The 14488-nt window shown below is 45.2% G+C and overlaps 1 protein-coding gene and 1 pseudogene across 1 annotated transcript in view; one reads left to right on the top strand and one right to left on the bottom strand.

Moving 5' to 3' along the window:
* Nckap5 (NCK associated protein 5) overlaps positions 1-14488 on the top strand; it is an 841775-nt gene that overhangs the window by 39229 nt on the left and 788058 nt on the right. The window contains 1 exon segment of the mRNA XM_028874923.2: positions 7064-7192. Within this exon segment, the coding sequence (XP_028730756.1) occupies positions 7124-7192 (69 nt within the window). The 5' untranslated portion in view covers positions 7064-7123.
* LOC114696948 lies at positions 4773-5673 on the bottom strand (annotated as a pseudogene).

Raw genomic sequence — 14488 nt, forward strand, 5'->3', positions numbered from 1 at the left:
GTTGTGCTGTGTCTCGACTGGCTTTGCCGTGTTTAGCCTGCGCTTTCCCCAACTGGCCCCAGATGGAAAATATTCTCTTGAAATTGGATGGCTTTTTAAGTGTCGCTCTCCGTAGCCAGCTCAAAGCAACAACAAAACACAACAACAACAACAACAGGAAATCAGCTGAACAGAATGCATTTGATAGCGTGGTCTGTACCCCGCTCCAGCATCCTACGTGGTTGAATGCTTTTTGCTTTGGGCAGTTGGGATTTTTCTAATTTAACTAACTCATTAACATTAGCAGATGACACACTGCAGACAATTTTCCCCCAGTCACATTTCAGTATTCTTCCGTTCCACTGAGGTTATAGGCATGCTGTCTTTATTTATTTTTATTGACTTGCTATTGGTTATTTACTTATTCTTAAGATTTTCTCATATACCTGTTTTATTTCTATTCTGATTTTCTTCTGAAGAATTCGCGTGCAGTGCACAGACATTTTGTATAAAGAGTTTTAAAGTATTTCTTCCAGCAGTACATGAAGAAGAGTCAGCGGAGGGAGTGTGGGGCGTCTTTAAAAGACTGCCTGGGGACGAGAGGGAGTTGGAAGACTGCTCCTGTGCTGTTGTCTCAGTGTGTACACTGTAGAGATGCAGTTGTGTGTGTGTCTAGACAACCACTGGCCAGACCAGAGTGTCCATAAAGGCCAGTTATCCAAGGTTGGCTCCAGCCAGAGCTCGTCCTCCTAGCAAAAATCACTTCCTCATACTGCACTTTTACATTTTACATTGCATTTGCCTGGTCAGTATGTAAGTCTCTTCTTAGACCTTAGGCATCCTAGAAATTTGGACATACGTTCCTGTCTCCTCCCTCCCCACATTTTTCTTTGTTCCTTTCTCCTCCCTCTCCTCCTTTCTTCCCTCCCCTACTCCTCTCTCTTCCTTCTATCCTTCCTACTTCTCTCTCTTTCCTCCATATCATGTCTTCCCTACCTATCTTCCTGTCTCTTATTTCCCAAGTGCTCCCATTATAGATGCACACCACCATCCCTGGCTATTATTTTTTATCTTTTTAAGTGGTCTGGCTTTGACCTGTTGGGATGACTTTACCCTGCGCTTTCCCACAATCATTTTCTCAGGTTTAGCGAACAGTGTGTGTGTATGTGTGTGTGTATGTGTGTGTGTGTGGTGTATGTTTGTGTTTGTTTATGTGCACATGTGTGCAGGTACATGCACATGCATGTCTATGTGTGTGGAGGCCAGAGGTCAATGCCAGGAGATCTCATCTGTCATTCTTCACTTAATGTTTTGAGACAGAATCTCTCACTGAACTTGTAGCTCATCAATTTCACTAGATTGGCTGGCCAGTGAGCTCTAGGGATGCTCTTGTCTCTGTTTCTCCAGCTCTGGGATCACAGGTATGTCTGCAACTCCTGGGTTTTACATGGTTGCTGATCCAGACTAGGGTCTTCATGCTCACATGGCAGGCACTTTACTTAAATAGATGTGTCCCCAGTCCCAACTAATAAATGTTCACATGGTGTGGGGATGTGCTTCCACTGAGGCAGGTAATCGGCCAGGACTTCCGGTGTCACCATATTGCTCATTGTGGGTTGATCTTTATTGTTCTGAAATGTTAGCATTGTTCTGTGCTTGTGTAATATCGTTGCCAAGTGATTTGGATGTCATTTCTACCATTGTGTTACATGATTGACAGCTTAAAGTATGTGAAAGAATTAAGCAAGCCAAGCAGGTAGGCAAACTAGACTGAGGAATTTTAAAAGAGTCTTATTCTCCCTGGGGACATTTTTCTTAAGCCATGCTGAAACATAAAATCCATCACCTAGAGTCTTTCCTGATTTTATTATTCATATGAGAGGGATGATCAATATTCTGATATTTAATCCCGACCACCTACTGTGTGTCCATCACTGGAAAAAAGATTCAAGTTAGTTGTCTACTAATAGAGATTTTTTTTTTTACTAGTGGTCGTTTAGAGATCAACCACTGAGAATTAAATATATTAAAGAATTTGTTGAATGTTATTAACTAGTAAGAAGTGGAAACTGAAAGCCGGTGTACACTTTGTATTTAGCATGAGAGTTTGTAGTTGGTGGCTGTGACACTTTTGGTAGGCACTCCCTTTCTAGCTATCTGGTTCTCAAGAACTGACTCTTTCTCCAGGCACACAGCTCTTTTTTAGCCACTTCTCAGGGTCCCTCTGCCTGGAATGATGGATGGTCTACATCCTTTTGCATAGCTGCTTCTCACTCTAGCCGTCCTGTATAAAAGGGTTCTGTGTTGGTCTATATGACTCAAGGTTGTATCCCAGACACCTAATTACTAATAGCATCACCTTTCACAGTTTGGAATTATTTCTTTGTTTGCTTACTCATTATATATTCTACTAGAAGGTTAAGTTCCATGGAGGCAAGGACCTGTGTGCCTGTGTGTGTGTGTGTGTGTGTGTGTGTGTGTGTGTGTGTGTATGTGTGTGTATTTATATGTATGTTTTTGTAGAGAGGTCAGAGTTGCAATGTCCAGTGTCTTCCTCTATCACTTCCCACCTTATTTTTGGAGACAGAGTCTCTCGCTGAATCTGGAACTCACAGACCCAGAAAAGACTGGCTGTCCAGTGAGCCCCAGACATCCCCCCTCTTCCTCCCTAGCACAAGAATTACAGGCACAGTATTGCTGATGGTTTTTATGTGGGTTCTGGGGGATTCACCTCAGGTCTTCATGCTTGCATGGCCAGCGCTTTACGAGGAGAGCCATGTACCCATAGCTAGTCCTTCTTATACATGCCTATGTCTTCAACATCTAGGGCCTGGGTATTCTATGTAGTAAGCACTCAGAACATACATGCTCATTGTTTGGGGGGAATTAAAAATTAGGAAAGTATGCATTTGAGAAAGGGGGACGTTGGTGTCCCCAGCTGTCTCTCCATGTCATAGCTACCTTTATACAGGCTAGTCTTAGCTACCATGTCAGTGATGCAAAGAGTGGGCTGCCACGTGACTGGGTAGAAGTATGGAAGGCAGGTTCCCAAGCAGTATCAGTTGACAAATACTTTCTTCTATTGTGGTAGAACTAGTATCAAACATCTGGATTTGAAACACTGTCTGGCCTCTGGTTTTTGACTATTATACCCCTTGCCAAATACACATACATTTAGAACTTATTATGTGTAAGAGACTATCTTGAGTATTAAAGGTGATGAATTTTCTATGAAAATCAGGAGAGAAAGGGAACCCTTACCAAAGTATTTTCTGTGAAGATCTTCTGTTGAAAGTAAGACAGGCCCAGAGTTGGGAGGGGGGGATGTGGGGGGGGAGGGTAGGGGCGGGGTGGGGGGCAGGGGGATCAGGCAGGGTGGAGTGAGAGTTAAGATAAAAGCAGGCTCATCAGAATTCACTTAGGGGTTTTGGGGGGACTATAAAGACCTGTTGGCAGGATATAGGTTGTTTTGCTTTCACTGGTGTTGCTGGGGAGAAAAATACCCTGACAGTAAGCAACTTGAGGTAGATAGGGTTTGTTTTAGCCCACCCTTCCAGGTTACAGTCCGTCACTGCAGGACAGTCACCATGGTGGGGGTTGACATCCTTAGTCAAGAGGAAAGAGAAATGAATGCACTGTGCACATGCTCACTTAGCTCGTACATAGCTTTGTTTCTCTACTCTTGAAGTGTTCAGGACCACCTGCCTAGGGAATGACGCCGTCCACTCTGCTCTCAATAATTCCACACTAATTAACATAATTAAGACAACCCACCACAGCATACTCATAGATTACAGGCCAACCCAAGGCAGAGCGCCTGTTGTTGTGACTCTCTTTCTAGATGGTTCTAGCTTATCTCAAGTTGACAGTTATGGACAACCGTCAGGTAGATGTTCAGACTCATGAATTTTCTCCTTAATTCGAGGTAGACAGATGCAAGGTTTTTAGTGTCCTAGTGGTGTCTTAGGGTTGCTGTTCTCAAATGGGAGACCTGGAGTGACCAAAGTGGACGAAGAATCTAGAGCTAGAAAGGAAGTCCATTCATTCACCAGAGTGGATGAGCTTTGGGTAGGCTCTGCCTAGAGCCCATCTGTGTCAACGTTTGTGATGGAGGAAACCAGAAACAAGGTCACATGTGGCTATAAGGTCAAATGGTGATTGATAAAGGCTAGATCCCAATAATTGAGAGTGGGGGCTCACGTTCTTTTCAGTTTTACACTTGTGTCTGCAGGAAATTGGGCCCTTCTGTGTTTCACCGTGGATGGGAGTGGCTCATGAGGCCGTTATTTGTTGCTGGCATAGGAGGTGGTGTTTTCTTCAGTGGTATAGTCACTGGTAAGGTGCCCATGCTCTAGTAGATAACTCCACTAAATCATGAGAGCAACTCAGTCACACACACACACACACACACACATACACACACACGCACGCACACACGCACACACGCACACACCATGCACGCACACAGACTAGAAAGTAGGAAGGGGATGTGTCAGGAAGAGGAGATTCAGTGGGAGAGGGAGGGGGATGAGACGGGAGGAGGGGAGAAAATAACCACAATTGGTTACATATGTGTGTGAAACTGTCCAAGAATAAACAAACGAAAGACTGATTTGCGTAGCCTTTTGTCCAGTGCTTCTGTGTCAGCCCACGTGTTTTGGAGGATAACATACAATTTCTGTATTTTCAACTGTTTTTGGAATCACCAAACGTATGCTGAGTTTTATTCAGTAATAGTTAAGGTTACCTGTGGGTATTTATTTATTTATTTATTTATTTATTTATTTTTTAGATGGAAGATAAGTTTGTAATTATATTTATGTACAGAAAACTTAGCAGTGTACATTTAAGCCAATTTAGTGGGGAGTTCTTTGGCCTTTGCCTTTTCCAGCCTGGCAATGCGAGCCACAGATTTAGGACCTAGGACGTTGCCTCCCCAGTGGTGGCAGATCTCATCATATCTGTAGCTGTAATTGGTCCTAACAGCTTCCACCAGCTTAGCCAGAGCACCCTTGTCCTCCGAGTTAACCTGTGTGAAGGCAACAGTGGTGCATGTCTTCCTGTGGACCAGCCGCCCCAGCCTGGCCTTTCCCTTGATGATGCAGTAGGGGACCCCCATCTTTCGGCACAGGGCAGGCAGGAAGGCCACCAGCTCAGTGGGGTCTACATCGTGGGCAATCACCACCATCTGAGCCTTCTTGCTCTCCACCAAGGTGGTGACTGTACTGACCCTGCTCGAAGGACAGGTGGTCTCTTAGTCGGGACATTCCCCTTTGCCAGCAGCTTTCTTCTCAGCTCGGGCCAGCAGCCTTTGCTTCTTCTCCTGCTTTGTCTCTGGCCTGCACTTGTGAGCAAGCTTAAGCAGCTGGGTAGCTGTTTGCCAGTCCAGGGCCTGTGTGAACTGGTTAATGGCAGGAGGTACTTTGGGCCGCTTATAGAGGATGGCTCTCTGCCGCTGCAGCCTAATGTAGCAGGGCCATTTGACGAAGCGTGTGAGATCTCTTTTGGGGCTGGATGCCCTGCCCAATGCCGAAGTTTTTAGGCCTTTTCTCAAACAAAGGATTCACCACCTTTTTGGCCTCCTGTTTCTTCACGACGGCGGGGGCCGGGGCCACCTTCTTCCCTTTGGCTTTCTTTCCCTTGGGCATCTTGCTCGGCTGGAGGAGAAAGAAAGAAAAGGGAATTGTGGGTAATATGTAAGCAGTCGCAGAGATCATCCTGTGGATATTTACAATTCACATGTAAGTTAGAATCTGCTATTCAGCAATTCCCACACACATTGTTCCATTCCCATAGTTAAACAACTTCAGCAGTTGAGAAAAAAATAAAGGACTTGCAGAGAGACCAAATGACTGCTCCACGGCCACGTGGCCAAAGGGTAAGGAAGCCTGGGCTCAAATCCGTTTCTTTTTTAAAGAATAAAAATTGTATTCATTTTTTGAGAATTTTACATGTTCATACAGTACATTTTGATTATATTTTCCTTCCCTTAACTCTCCTAGGTCATCTTCCATTCTCTCAAAACCTCCCATTTCCTTTTAAAAAGTAACCCACAGACTCAACCTTGTGCTGCCTGGATACTCATGGCTGAGGGGACACTGTAGCATGGTGAAGTCACTAACCAAGGCACATTCCCATTTTTTTTTTTTTTGTCTTTTACAATTGATGAAACTTGAACTTAATACATGTGGTGGACTTTTCTTAAGCAAAATTCTTACTCATTCTGGAACCAGCAACATCAGTGCCGTTCCTGGTGAGCTGTATGTTAAAAGCAGTGTTCTGTAAACAGTCAGACTGTGCTGACATCGTCCACAGTTCACCGACCCTGTCTTCCTAAAAAAAAATGGACCTTCTAATGCTCAAAAATTTTAAATGATGTCTTTAAAGGCTTATTTTAATTTGAAAATGATATGTCTGTGTGGTGGTATTTGCATATGAGTGCAGTTGCTCATGGGGGCCAGAAGAGGGCATCAGATCCCATGGAGTCAAAGTTATATGTGGTTGTAAGCTGCCAGATATGGGTGCTGGGAACTGATTTTCCAATCCAATACTACAAGAGCAATAAGAGCTCCTGATCACTGAGCCATCTCTCCAGCTCCTTACATGACATTTTGACAATGAAATATTGACAATAATGTGCAAGTTTGGGGTTCTCCTTGTTGGGCCTAAGGCTCAGTAATTCTTGGTTATGGAGTGTGGTTTTTTTCTGGGTTTGAGCTCATGGGATTTGCAGACAGCACCTGTGTGCAAAGAAATAGAATTTTTTTTCTGGCAGTGGGAAGAGGACAGGTATAGAACAAGTGTGGTGTGATGTAGACCATTTGCTCTTGGCCACAGTCTGCTGATTTAACATGCCAGTCCATTCCTTGACTCTGCAGACACAACCTATGAAACATACAAGCTCCTCCAGAAAGATGACTCAAGTGTGTGCCACCAAGAGAAGTCCTGTGAGCTGAGAGGTCGAGGTCTAGACTTACTGTTTGGGTCTGGTTGCTCTTTTGGCCCTAGTTTCTGGGAGGAACGTTGCAAAATGAAAAGTTTAAACACTGTGCTTGATCACAAAACACATGTTCACTTTTTGCAGTGGCCGTGGAGACAGACGGGGGATTCTTATAAATTGCAAAGGAAAATACATCACTCACCCATGGAGGGGAAGAGGCAGCTGTGTAAAAGGGACTTTGGCAAAAGACTCTCTCTGGACAGCAGTCTTGTGGTAAGTGCTAATATTCACTGACCACTGTATGTGTTTTGGCTTCAAATACGTTATTCTTTGACTGTTATTTCCTGAACGCCCAGCTCCTAAAACCCTGATTCCATTTACCACATTAGCAGCATCCGTTGGGATTTGGGCTCATTTATTTTTTACAAACTCAAAAGCCAGCAAATTATTGGAATGTTTGTACAGTGTCTTAATAGGTGAATGTCATAATCTGTCAACAGTACATATAATTACATTAATTCTGGCTGAAATAGACATTAGCCTATACAAAAATGTGCCTGTGCCTCGGGTCCAAATGCCAGGCTTATGTGTAGCTGCTCCTTCATGTAGTTAACTATGGGCGTAAACTGAACAAAACTTCCAAACAACTTGAATGTTGAAGAGCCAAGAAAGTGGTGGAGAGCTTCTGGGCTGTAGACTCATTCCATTCCACATCACATTACTTTCTGAGAGTTCTTACTCTGCTGGACATTATTCTTTCTAGAAACTGTATTTAGCATGTGTGCATATGATGTGCATGTGTGTGTGTGTGAATGTGGCAAATTCATGTGCAGATCAGAGAACTGTTTTCAGGAGTTTGCCTTCGACCTAATTGAGGCAAAAATCTCTCTTGTTTGGGCTGCTGTGCTGCGTACTCTGGGCTAGCTGGCCCCGGAACTCCCCAGTGGTTATCCCGTCTCCACATCCCATCTTGCTGTAGCAGTCCTGGAATTTCAGATGAGCACACCATACCTTGCTTGGTATATGGGCTCCATGTTGTTTACGGTTGCTTGGCAAGCACTTTTTAACCAGTGGAACCCTCTTGCTGGCCCAGTGGACATCATTCTGAACAGCCTGGTTGGGATTCCCTTTGGGTGTGAGAATCTGGTTAGCTCAAAGAGACAGGTTAAGCCACTGTGCTCAGAAGCTAGGCTTCTTTTCCACAGGCTCTAGATCGACGTAAGTAAGTCACCTCTTCTGTTCCGTGGTGTATGCGAGCACAGCAAGTAACTGGATGAAGGCAGCAGCTTAGGGCACTTTGCTCATTAGGGAAACTAGGATTTCTCCTGGTCCCCTCTTTTGTGTGAGTAACAGGAATGTGCTGTGCTCCTAACAACCGGCCTGGAGACGGGTACATGGAACATGGCTGGTAAAACATCTGCTGGGGGTTAAGGAGCCTGAGCACCCGAATTCTGTTCCAAGTACACATGTTTAAAAAAAAAGCCAGGTATGACGGCAGTGCTGGGAAGTGGAGGCAGGTGACCTCCAAGGCTGTTTGGACAGCTGGCCTAGCTTAATTGGTCAGTTCCAGGCTTGTGAGTGACTCTTCCTCAAACACCGAGGTGGCCAGTGGTACCTGAGGAGTGACACCAAGATTCCCTGCTGACCTACACTTATATACATATACATACATATACACATATACATATACATATACATATGCATACACATATGCACACACACCTGAATATTTATGTTCACCTCTCCCACTCCACACAGTTGATGAACTGCTTTATCAGTCATGCCTCTCCAACTCTGCTGAGTCCAGTTTTGGTTTGTTTTTTAAATCTACAGACTTTGTTATTTTTCCTGTGATCATGGCCACTTCCCTTTACAGCTTTTCATGAGTGAGGTTCTGGGTGCTGAGAAGAGGATTTGCAAAGCAGTCTTATGTCAAATTCATCCGTGTGACCCAGAACCTGTGGGCTTAGCGTTGACCAGCATGCTCTTCTAGGCTATGGTCATTGGTAATGTTCTAAGTGTTCTTCTCTGTGGATGCAACCACACCTCAGACACTAGGTCTTGTGATATCTGCGTAGAAAATGGGTAGATGAGGTACATGCCCATTCCCTTTTCCACTTCTGGGAAAACTAGTGATACAGGGGTATTTTCACAGCCTCTTTTGCAGGAGAAAATCTTCATGAGCGTTGACATGCCAGTCTGGTCTGTCTGCCTTGGCTTAGGCAGAGACAGAGACAGCAACAGCCATATGGTATGATGGGAACCGTTCAAAAAAGGATTCTTTGAATCCAGAAATAGCATCCTGGTTGACTGGTCCCCAGAGCCACCTGTTTCTGCTTCCATTCTCAACTAATATACAATGATCCCGTAAAGGCAAACATGTGAAGCTACCATTTCTCAATACTTGATAGTACCAGTCCTTAATAAAAGGCCTTTGGTCAATTCAGAATGGGAACCAGAAGAGCGGAATTCCATGGATGCTGTTGCTAAACAGAAAGACATGTATAGTTATTTATTTTGTGCATGTGCACATATTCACATGGCAAGGCATGTATGTGGAGGTAGGGGACAATTCTCTGGAGTCAGTTCTCTCCTTCTATTATGTGGATCAAACTCAGGTCATCAGGCTTGGTGGCAGGTTTGGTGCCTTTATCCACTGAGCTATCCTGTTGGCAACCACCCTGATTTTTGAGACCTGGTCTCTCATTGGCCTGGACTTCCTTTAAACAGATGAGTCTGGCTGGCCAGCCAGCCCTAGAGACCCACCTGTCTGCCTCCCCAGCTCTGGGATCACAGGCATGCACCACTAGGGACAGCTTGTTGCATGGGTTCTGGGGATCAGGCTCAGGTCCTCCAGCTCGTGCTGCACCAGGCCCTTTACCAAATGTGCTGTCTTGCTGGCTCCCCTCTGTGTTTCCAGAGGAGGCCTCTCCCTGGCCTGGAATTCACCAAGTAGGTTACACTGGCTGCCCAACACGTCCCAAGGGTCTGCCTACCTTTGCCACCCCAGCATGGGGATTGTAAACTTGTTCTGGCGAGCCTGGTGCGTTTTGTTTGTTTATTTGTTTTTCTCCCTACATGCATTCTGGCAAAGGAACTCAGGTCCTCATGCTTGCAAGTCAAACCAACTGAGCCGTCTTCCCCGTCCTGTAAAACTCTTTGGAATCACAGAATGGTAAACTAGGGATGTGTTAGCTAGTCTTTTGCCTAGTAGAAGAAATAGTTAAGACCCAGAGAAGTTACCTGCTTTTCCTAAAGTTAACCAGGAGGATAGCACCAGGCCAAGAGCACAGGTCTCCATCTCTCATCTGTTCTTTATCTTTCACTAAATGTTAGCCCAGGAAGAGATGTCCCTTGGGGAAACTAGGTGGGTGACAAGGACACATAGATAGAGTCTTTACAGCTCAAGACTCCAGTGCCATCACCTTTATGAACAAAATGTCTGAGTTAGGGGACCCAGCGGTGATTCCTTCATTTAGACGTCTCAGGAGAAATTTCCTCATGGACCCTATGAATAAGGTGCTGTTAACTTTAGTACCCTTTTTATTTTACTTAGTCAAATCACGAAGTGTTGAGGCAGAAATTATACCTCTCTTGCAATGGTTTTTAGGTATTTTTTTTTTTTTTTTGGACTGGAGCAACCATAGAATAAAGAAACATGTCGTGCAGATAAAGAAAAACAAAGAAGAAAAAACAGTTTATGTCCCTTAGTGTCAGCTTGAAGGACTAGGCACAGAGGGGTTTTGAAGTGTGTGTGGTGTGTGTATACTTGTGTGGTGTGTGTACATATAACTGTGTATATGTATGGGAGAGAAAGGGAGCGGTGGGAAGAGGGAGATCTCACACATGTCCACAGTCACAAACTTTAGTCTTTGATGTTGATGATTTTACTTTACAGGATAAAATGGCATTAAGTGACAGGGAAATGAAAAAAAATGTAGGTTCCCAAGTGGGAAGTAAGGCCTGGACAGGAAGGCAGGTGGGGACAGGACAGCAGGCAGCCAGATATGCGCAGCAGTCTTTTTGGTGATAACAAAACCTCCTCAGAATGCGCAGCCTCTTTTTGTCCAGACACTTCTCAGCCCTCTGTGGGACGCCTTTTGATCAGGGCAAGCCTGGCCTCGTGCTGTGCTTTTTGATTTGTGAGGCTCCTTCCCAAGTGCCTGGACATTTGACACTTGGAGTCACAGTAGCATCCAGTGGAAGAGAAGACTGGGTTTTGGTTTTTAGATGTATTTTTAAACTGGTACGTGCTGCGTGGATGTCTGTGTAGGACTTCGAGTACATGGGTATAGTGCCCATGCAGGCTGGAAGAGGATGTCAGGTCCCCGGAGCTGGAGTTACAGCCAGCGGGGAGCCTCCTGATGTGGGTGTTAGAAATGGAATGTGGGTCCTCTAAGAGAGCGGCAAGTGCTTTTAACAACTGAGTCATTTCTCCAGCCCCTGAATGCTCCTTTTTTTTTTTTTTTAAGAACCAGTGCACATTTCAATAGCAATCTTTTTTTGTTGTTTAAGTGTGTGTGTGTGTGTGTGTGTGTGTGTGTGTGTGTGTATACACAAAAGCACATGTGCAAGTCTAAGGGTTACCTCTGGTGTTAGCTGGTCCTCACTTTATGCCTGGTTTGAGGCAGGACATCTTGTTCCCCATTGTGTACACCAGGCCTTGAAAATGTAGAACTGCGTCCACCTGCCTTCCGTCAGTATGGGTTGTCCGGGTACTGGGGGTAGATGTGGGGCAAAGGCCAAAAGTCAGAAGATGGAGGACTAGGAGGGTGCACTTAGGACAACTAGTTGCTATAGATCTTGAAGGGTCTAGAGCAGAACCCAAGAAGGATAGAGAGCTTGAGGCTTACAGTAACAGCGGTGCTGAGGACAGGGAGTGGGGATCAGAAGGTCCAGGCAGCAGGCACAGGCCTGTCAGCAGTGGGGGTGGGTGGAGTCTAACACCAGAACTACCTTAGCTGGCAGCTCTGGGTGTTTGGTTGGCAAATCACACATTGAGGTTAGACCACAATGGTTTCCCTCCCTTATAATAGTAGCAGAAATTTATTGAAGTTTAATACATGCCAGATACTCCACTCCATGCTTTATATGGAAATAGTTGGCTAATACAACTCTTTAAGGTAAGAATTCTAGTTGATCTTAGTTTACAAATGAGAAATCTGCAGCTTGGTGCATGCCCCAGCTTCCTCGAAACCATGGGACTGGTGAGTGGTAGAGCTGAAATTTCAGTTTGGGTCTGTTCTGCTTACTCTAAAGCTCTTTCTGGCAGGGAAGTGGCACAGAGAGACTCCCTTAGAACCAAGCCCCATTTTAGGTAAAATGCATGCATTTACTTGAGGAATTATTGCCCAGAGGGGAGTAACTGGGAAGAGGTGGAGCACACTCAGCTCATAGGTAGCTGTCCTTCCTGGCTAGGTCCAGCAGGGTTCTAGCCTGATAATCCTATTTGAGAACTAAGTAGACTTTTGGCTGGACTGCTGACTGGGGGAGGGAGAGGAGAACCCGCAGAATTTACCACTTCCAGAGGGGATGCTCTTGTTTAACTCACCACTAGCCCTTGGTGGCTTCCAGGAGGGTTTTCCTTCATAGTGGTTTAGGCTTTCTCTGAAAGAGGCTTCCCCTTCCGTTCCTCTCAGCAGACTGACACAATGACTACATCTTCAAAGGCTCCCATGAAAATGCCCTCACCCAGTGTTTTTGAGGCAGCGTCTTATGCAGGCCAGGCTAGCCTCAACTTGCTGTCTAATTAGCTTTAACTATCCACTTGACACAGCCTAGAGTCACCTGAGAAGGGAGTCTCATTCGAAGGATTGCCCAGCTCAGGTTGACTTGTGGGCATGTTCATAGGGGGTTGGTTGTCTTGATTATTAATTGATGTAAAAGGGCCCAGCCCACTGTGGGTGGCACCATTCCCTGGGCAGGTGATCCTGGGATTTGTAAGAAAGCTAGGTTAGCATAAGCCTGAGTGATTTAGCTAGTAAGCAGTGTTCCTTCCTGGTTTCTGCTTCAGGTTCTTGCTTGAGTTCCTTCCCCGAGGTCCTTCAATGATAGACTGTAAATTTTTAAGTTGGCGTGAACCCTCTCTCCCCCTAAATTGCCTTTGGTTGGAATGTGTTATCACAGCAGCTGAATGAAGCTAGAACAGTCACTATGTAGAATGACTTTGTGTTTCTGATTCTGCTTCCATCCTCAAGTCCTGGGTTTATATACAGTGCTAGGGATGGAATCCAGGGTTTGATGTATGCTAGGAAGATACTCTACCAGCTTATCAATATGTCTAGCCTTTTACTTATCAGATGCTCGTAATATCTCTTCTGGTTGTGGTTACCAAATCAGCCTCCAGACATGACCAGCTGTCCCTGCCCCTGGGAGCAGATCACCCCTGAGGGAGCTAAAGAATAACTTCTTAGAGAACACAGGCCATGGCTTATCCACATTTGTGCTCCTAAAGCCTTACACATGGAGTATGCTTAGTGTGATGAACGTGGGTTTGAGCTTGTCCATAGGCAGCTATCTGTCCATGATCTCCAGAAACATTAGCATGGGATCCTGGGTATGGAGAGATACTGTTGCTGTTTGTGATGGTTGGAAAGAGAAGATGACTTACTACTTATTCTCATGCAAGGATGATGTTGCCATGTATGTTCTATGTGCATGTAGTGTGTACACACATTCCTGTGTGCAGGTGCATTGTGTGCATGTGAGTGTGGTGTGTGTGTGTGTGTGTGCGTGTGCGTGCGCACACGCGCGCAGAGGCCAGTGAACAATAGTAGCAGCATCCCCTAGGTATCATCCATTTTGCTTTTGAGACAAAGTCTCTACTGGCTTGGAGTTCATCAGGCGGTTCAGCTGGCTGCCAATGACTCCCAAGTCTTTGAATTGGCTGAAATACTTTATACTAATGTGTATTTGTACATTTTTATGGGGAAAATCCATATGGTATCATAAAATTCTCCAGGGCATCTGTGACTCAAGAATGGTGTGGTAGTTTGACTGCACTGAGTGCTTCCCAGAGCATCTGTCCTTGGACCCCTTTCCCTCTGGGGACATGGGACAGATGCCCTTTAGTCCCTGACCTCCATCATCAACTGTATTTAGCTAGAGCAGTGAGTGCTGCCTGTCAGTATCTGATATTGTGGTTCTCTGCATCCTTGGAGTCTCTGAGATGAGTAAATCAAAATAGAAACTAGACTGTTTTGAAAGCATGTGCAGATGCTGTGTTATTGATGAGGTGGGGGATTATCCTGCTTCCTCGGCAGGAATAAGGACAAGTGGGTGGAGATGTTTGCTTGGCATGCTCCCTGTTTCCTTATGGCACTGAGATCTGCTTGTCATCTTCCTGGTGTCTCACCATCTTTCAATAACCAGCATTATCAGAGCCTCCGAGTTTCCATGGCAACTGAGTTTCTTACATTTCCCTATGGCAGCCCTGTACCATTTTCATGGCAGGCTCTCCAGTTCTTTGTCGATAACAACAGGTAGCGTGTTGATCAGTCTCTTTGGGAGCAGATCCTCAAACCCCCCAGGCTCTGGGGCATCCTTTCGGCGTGCTTGTTTTCAGGATAT

Source organism: Peromyscus leucopus, chromosome 15 (assembly GCF_004664715.2).
Source record: "Peromyscus leucopus breed LL Stock chromosome 15, UCI_PerLeu_2.1, whole genome shotgun sequence".
Lineage (NCBI taxonomy): Eukaryota > Metazoa > Chordata > Mammalia > Rodentia > Cricetidae > Peromyscus > Peromyscus leucopus.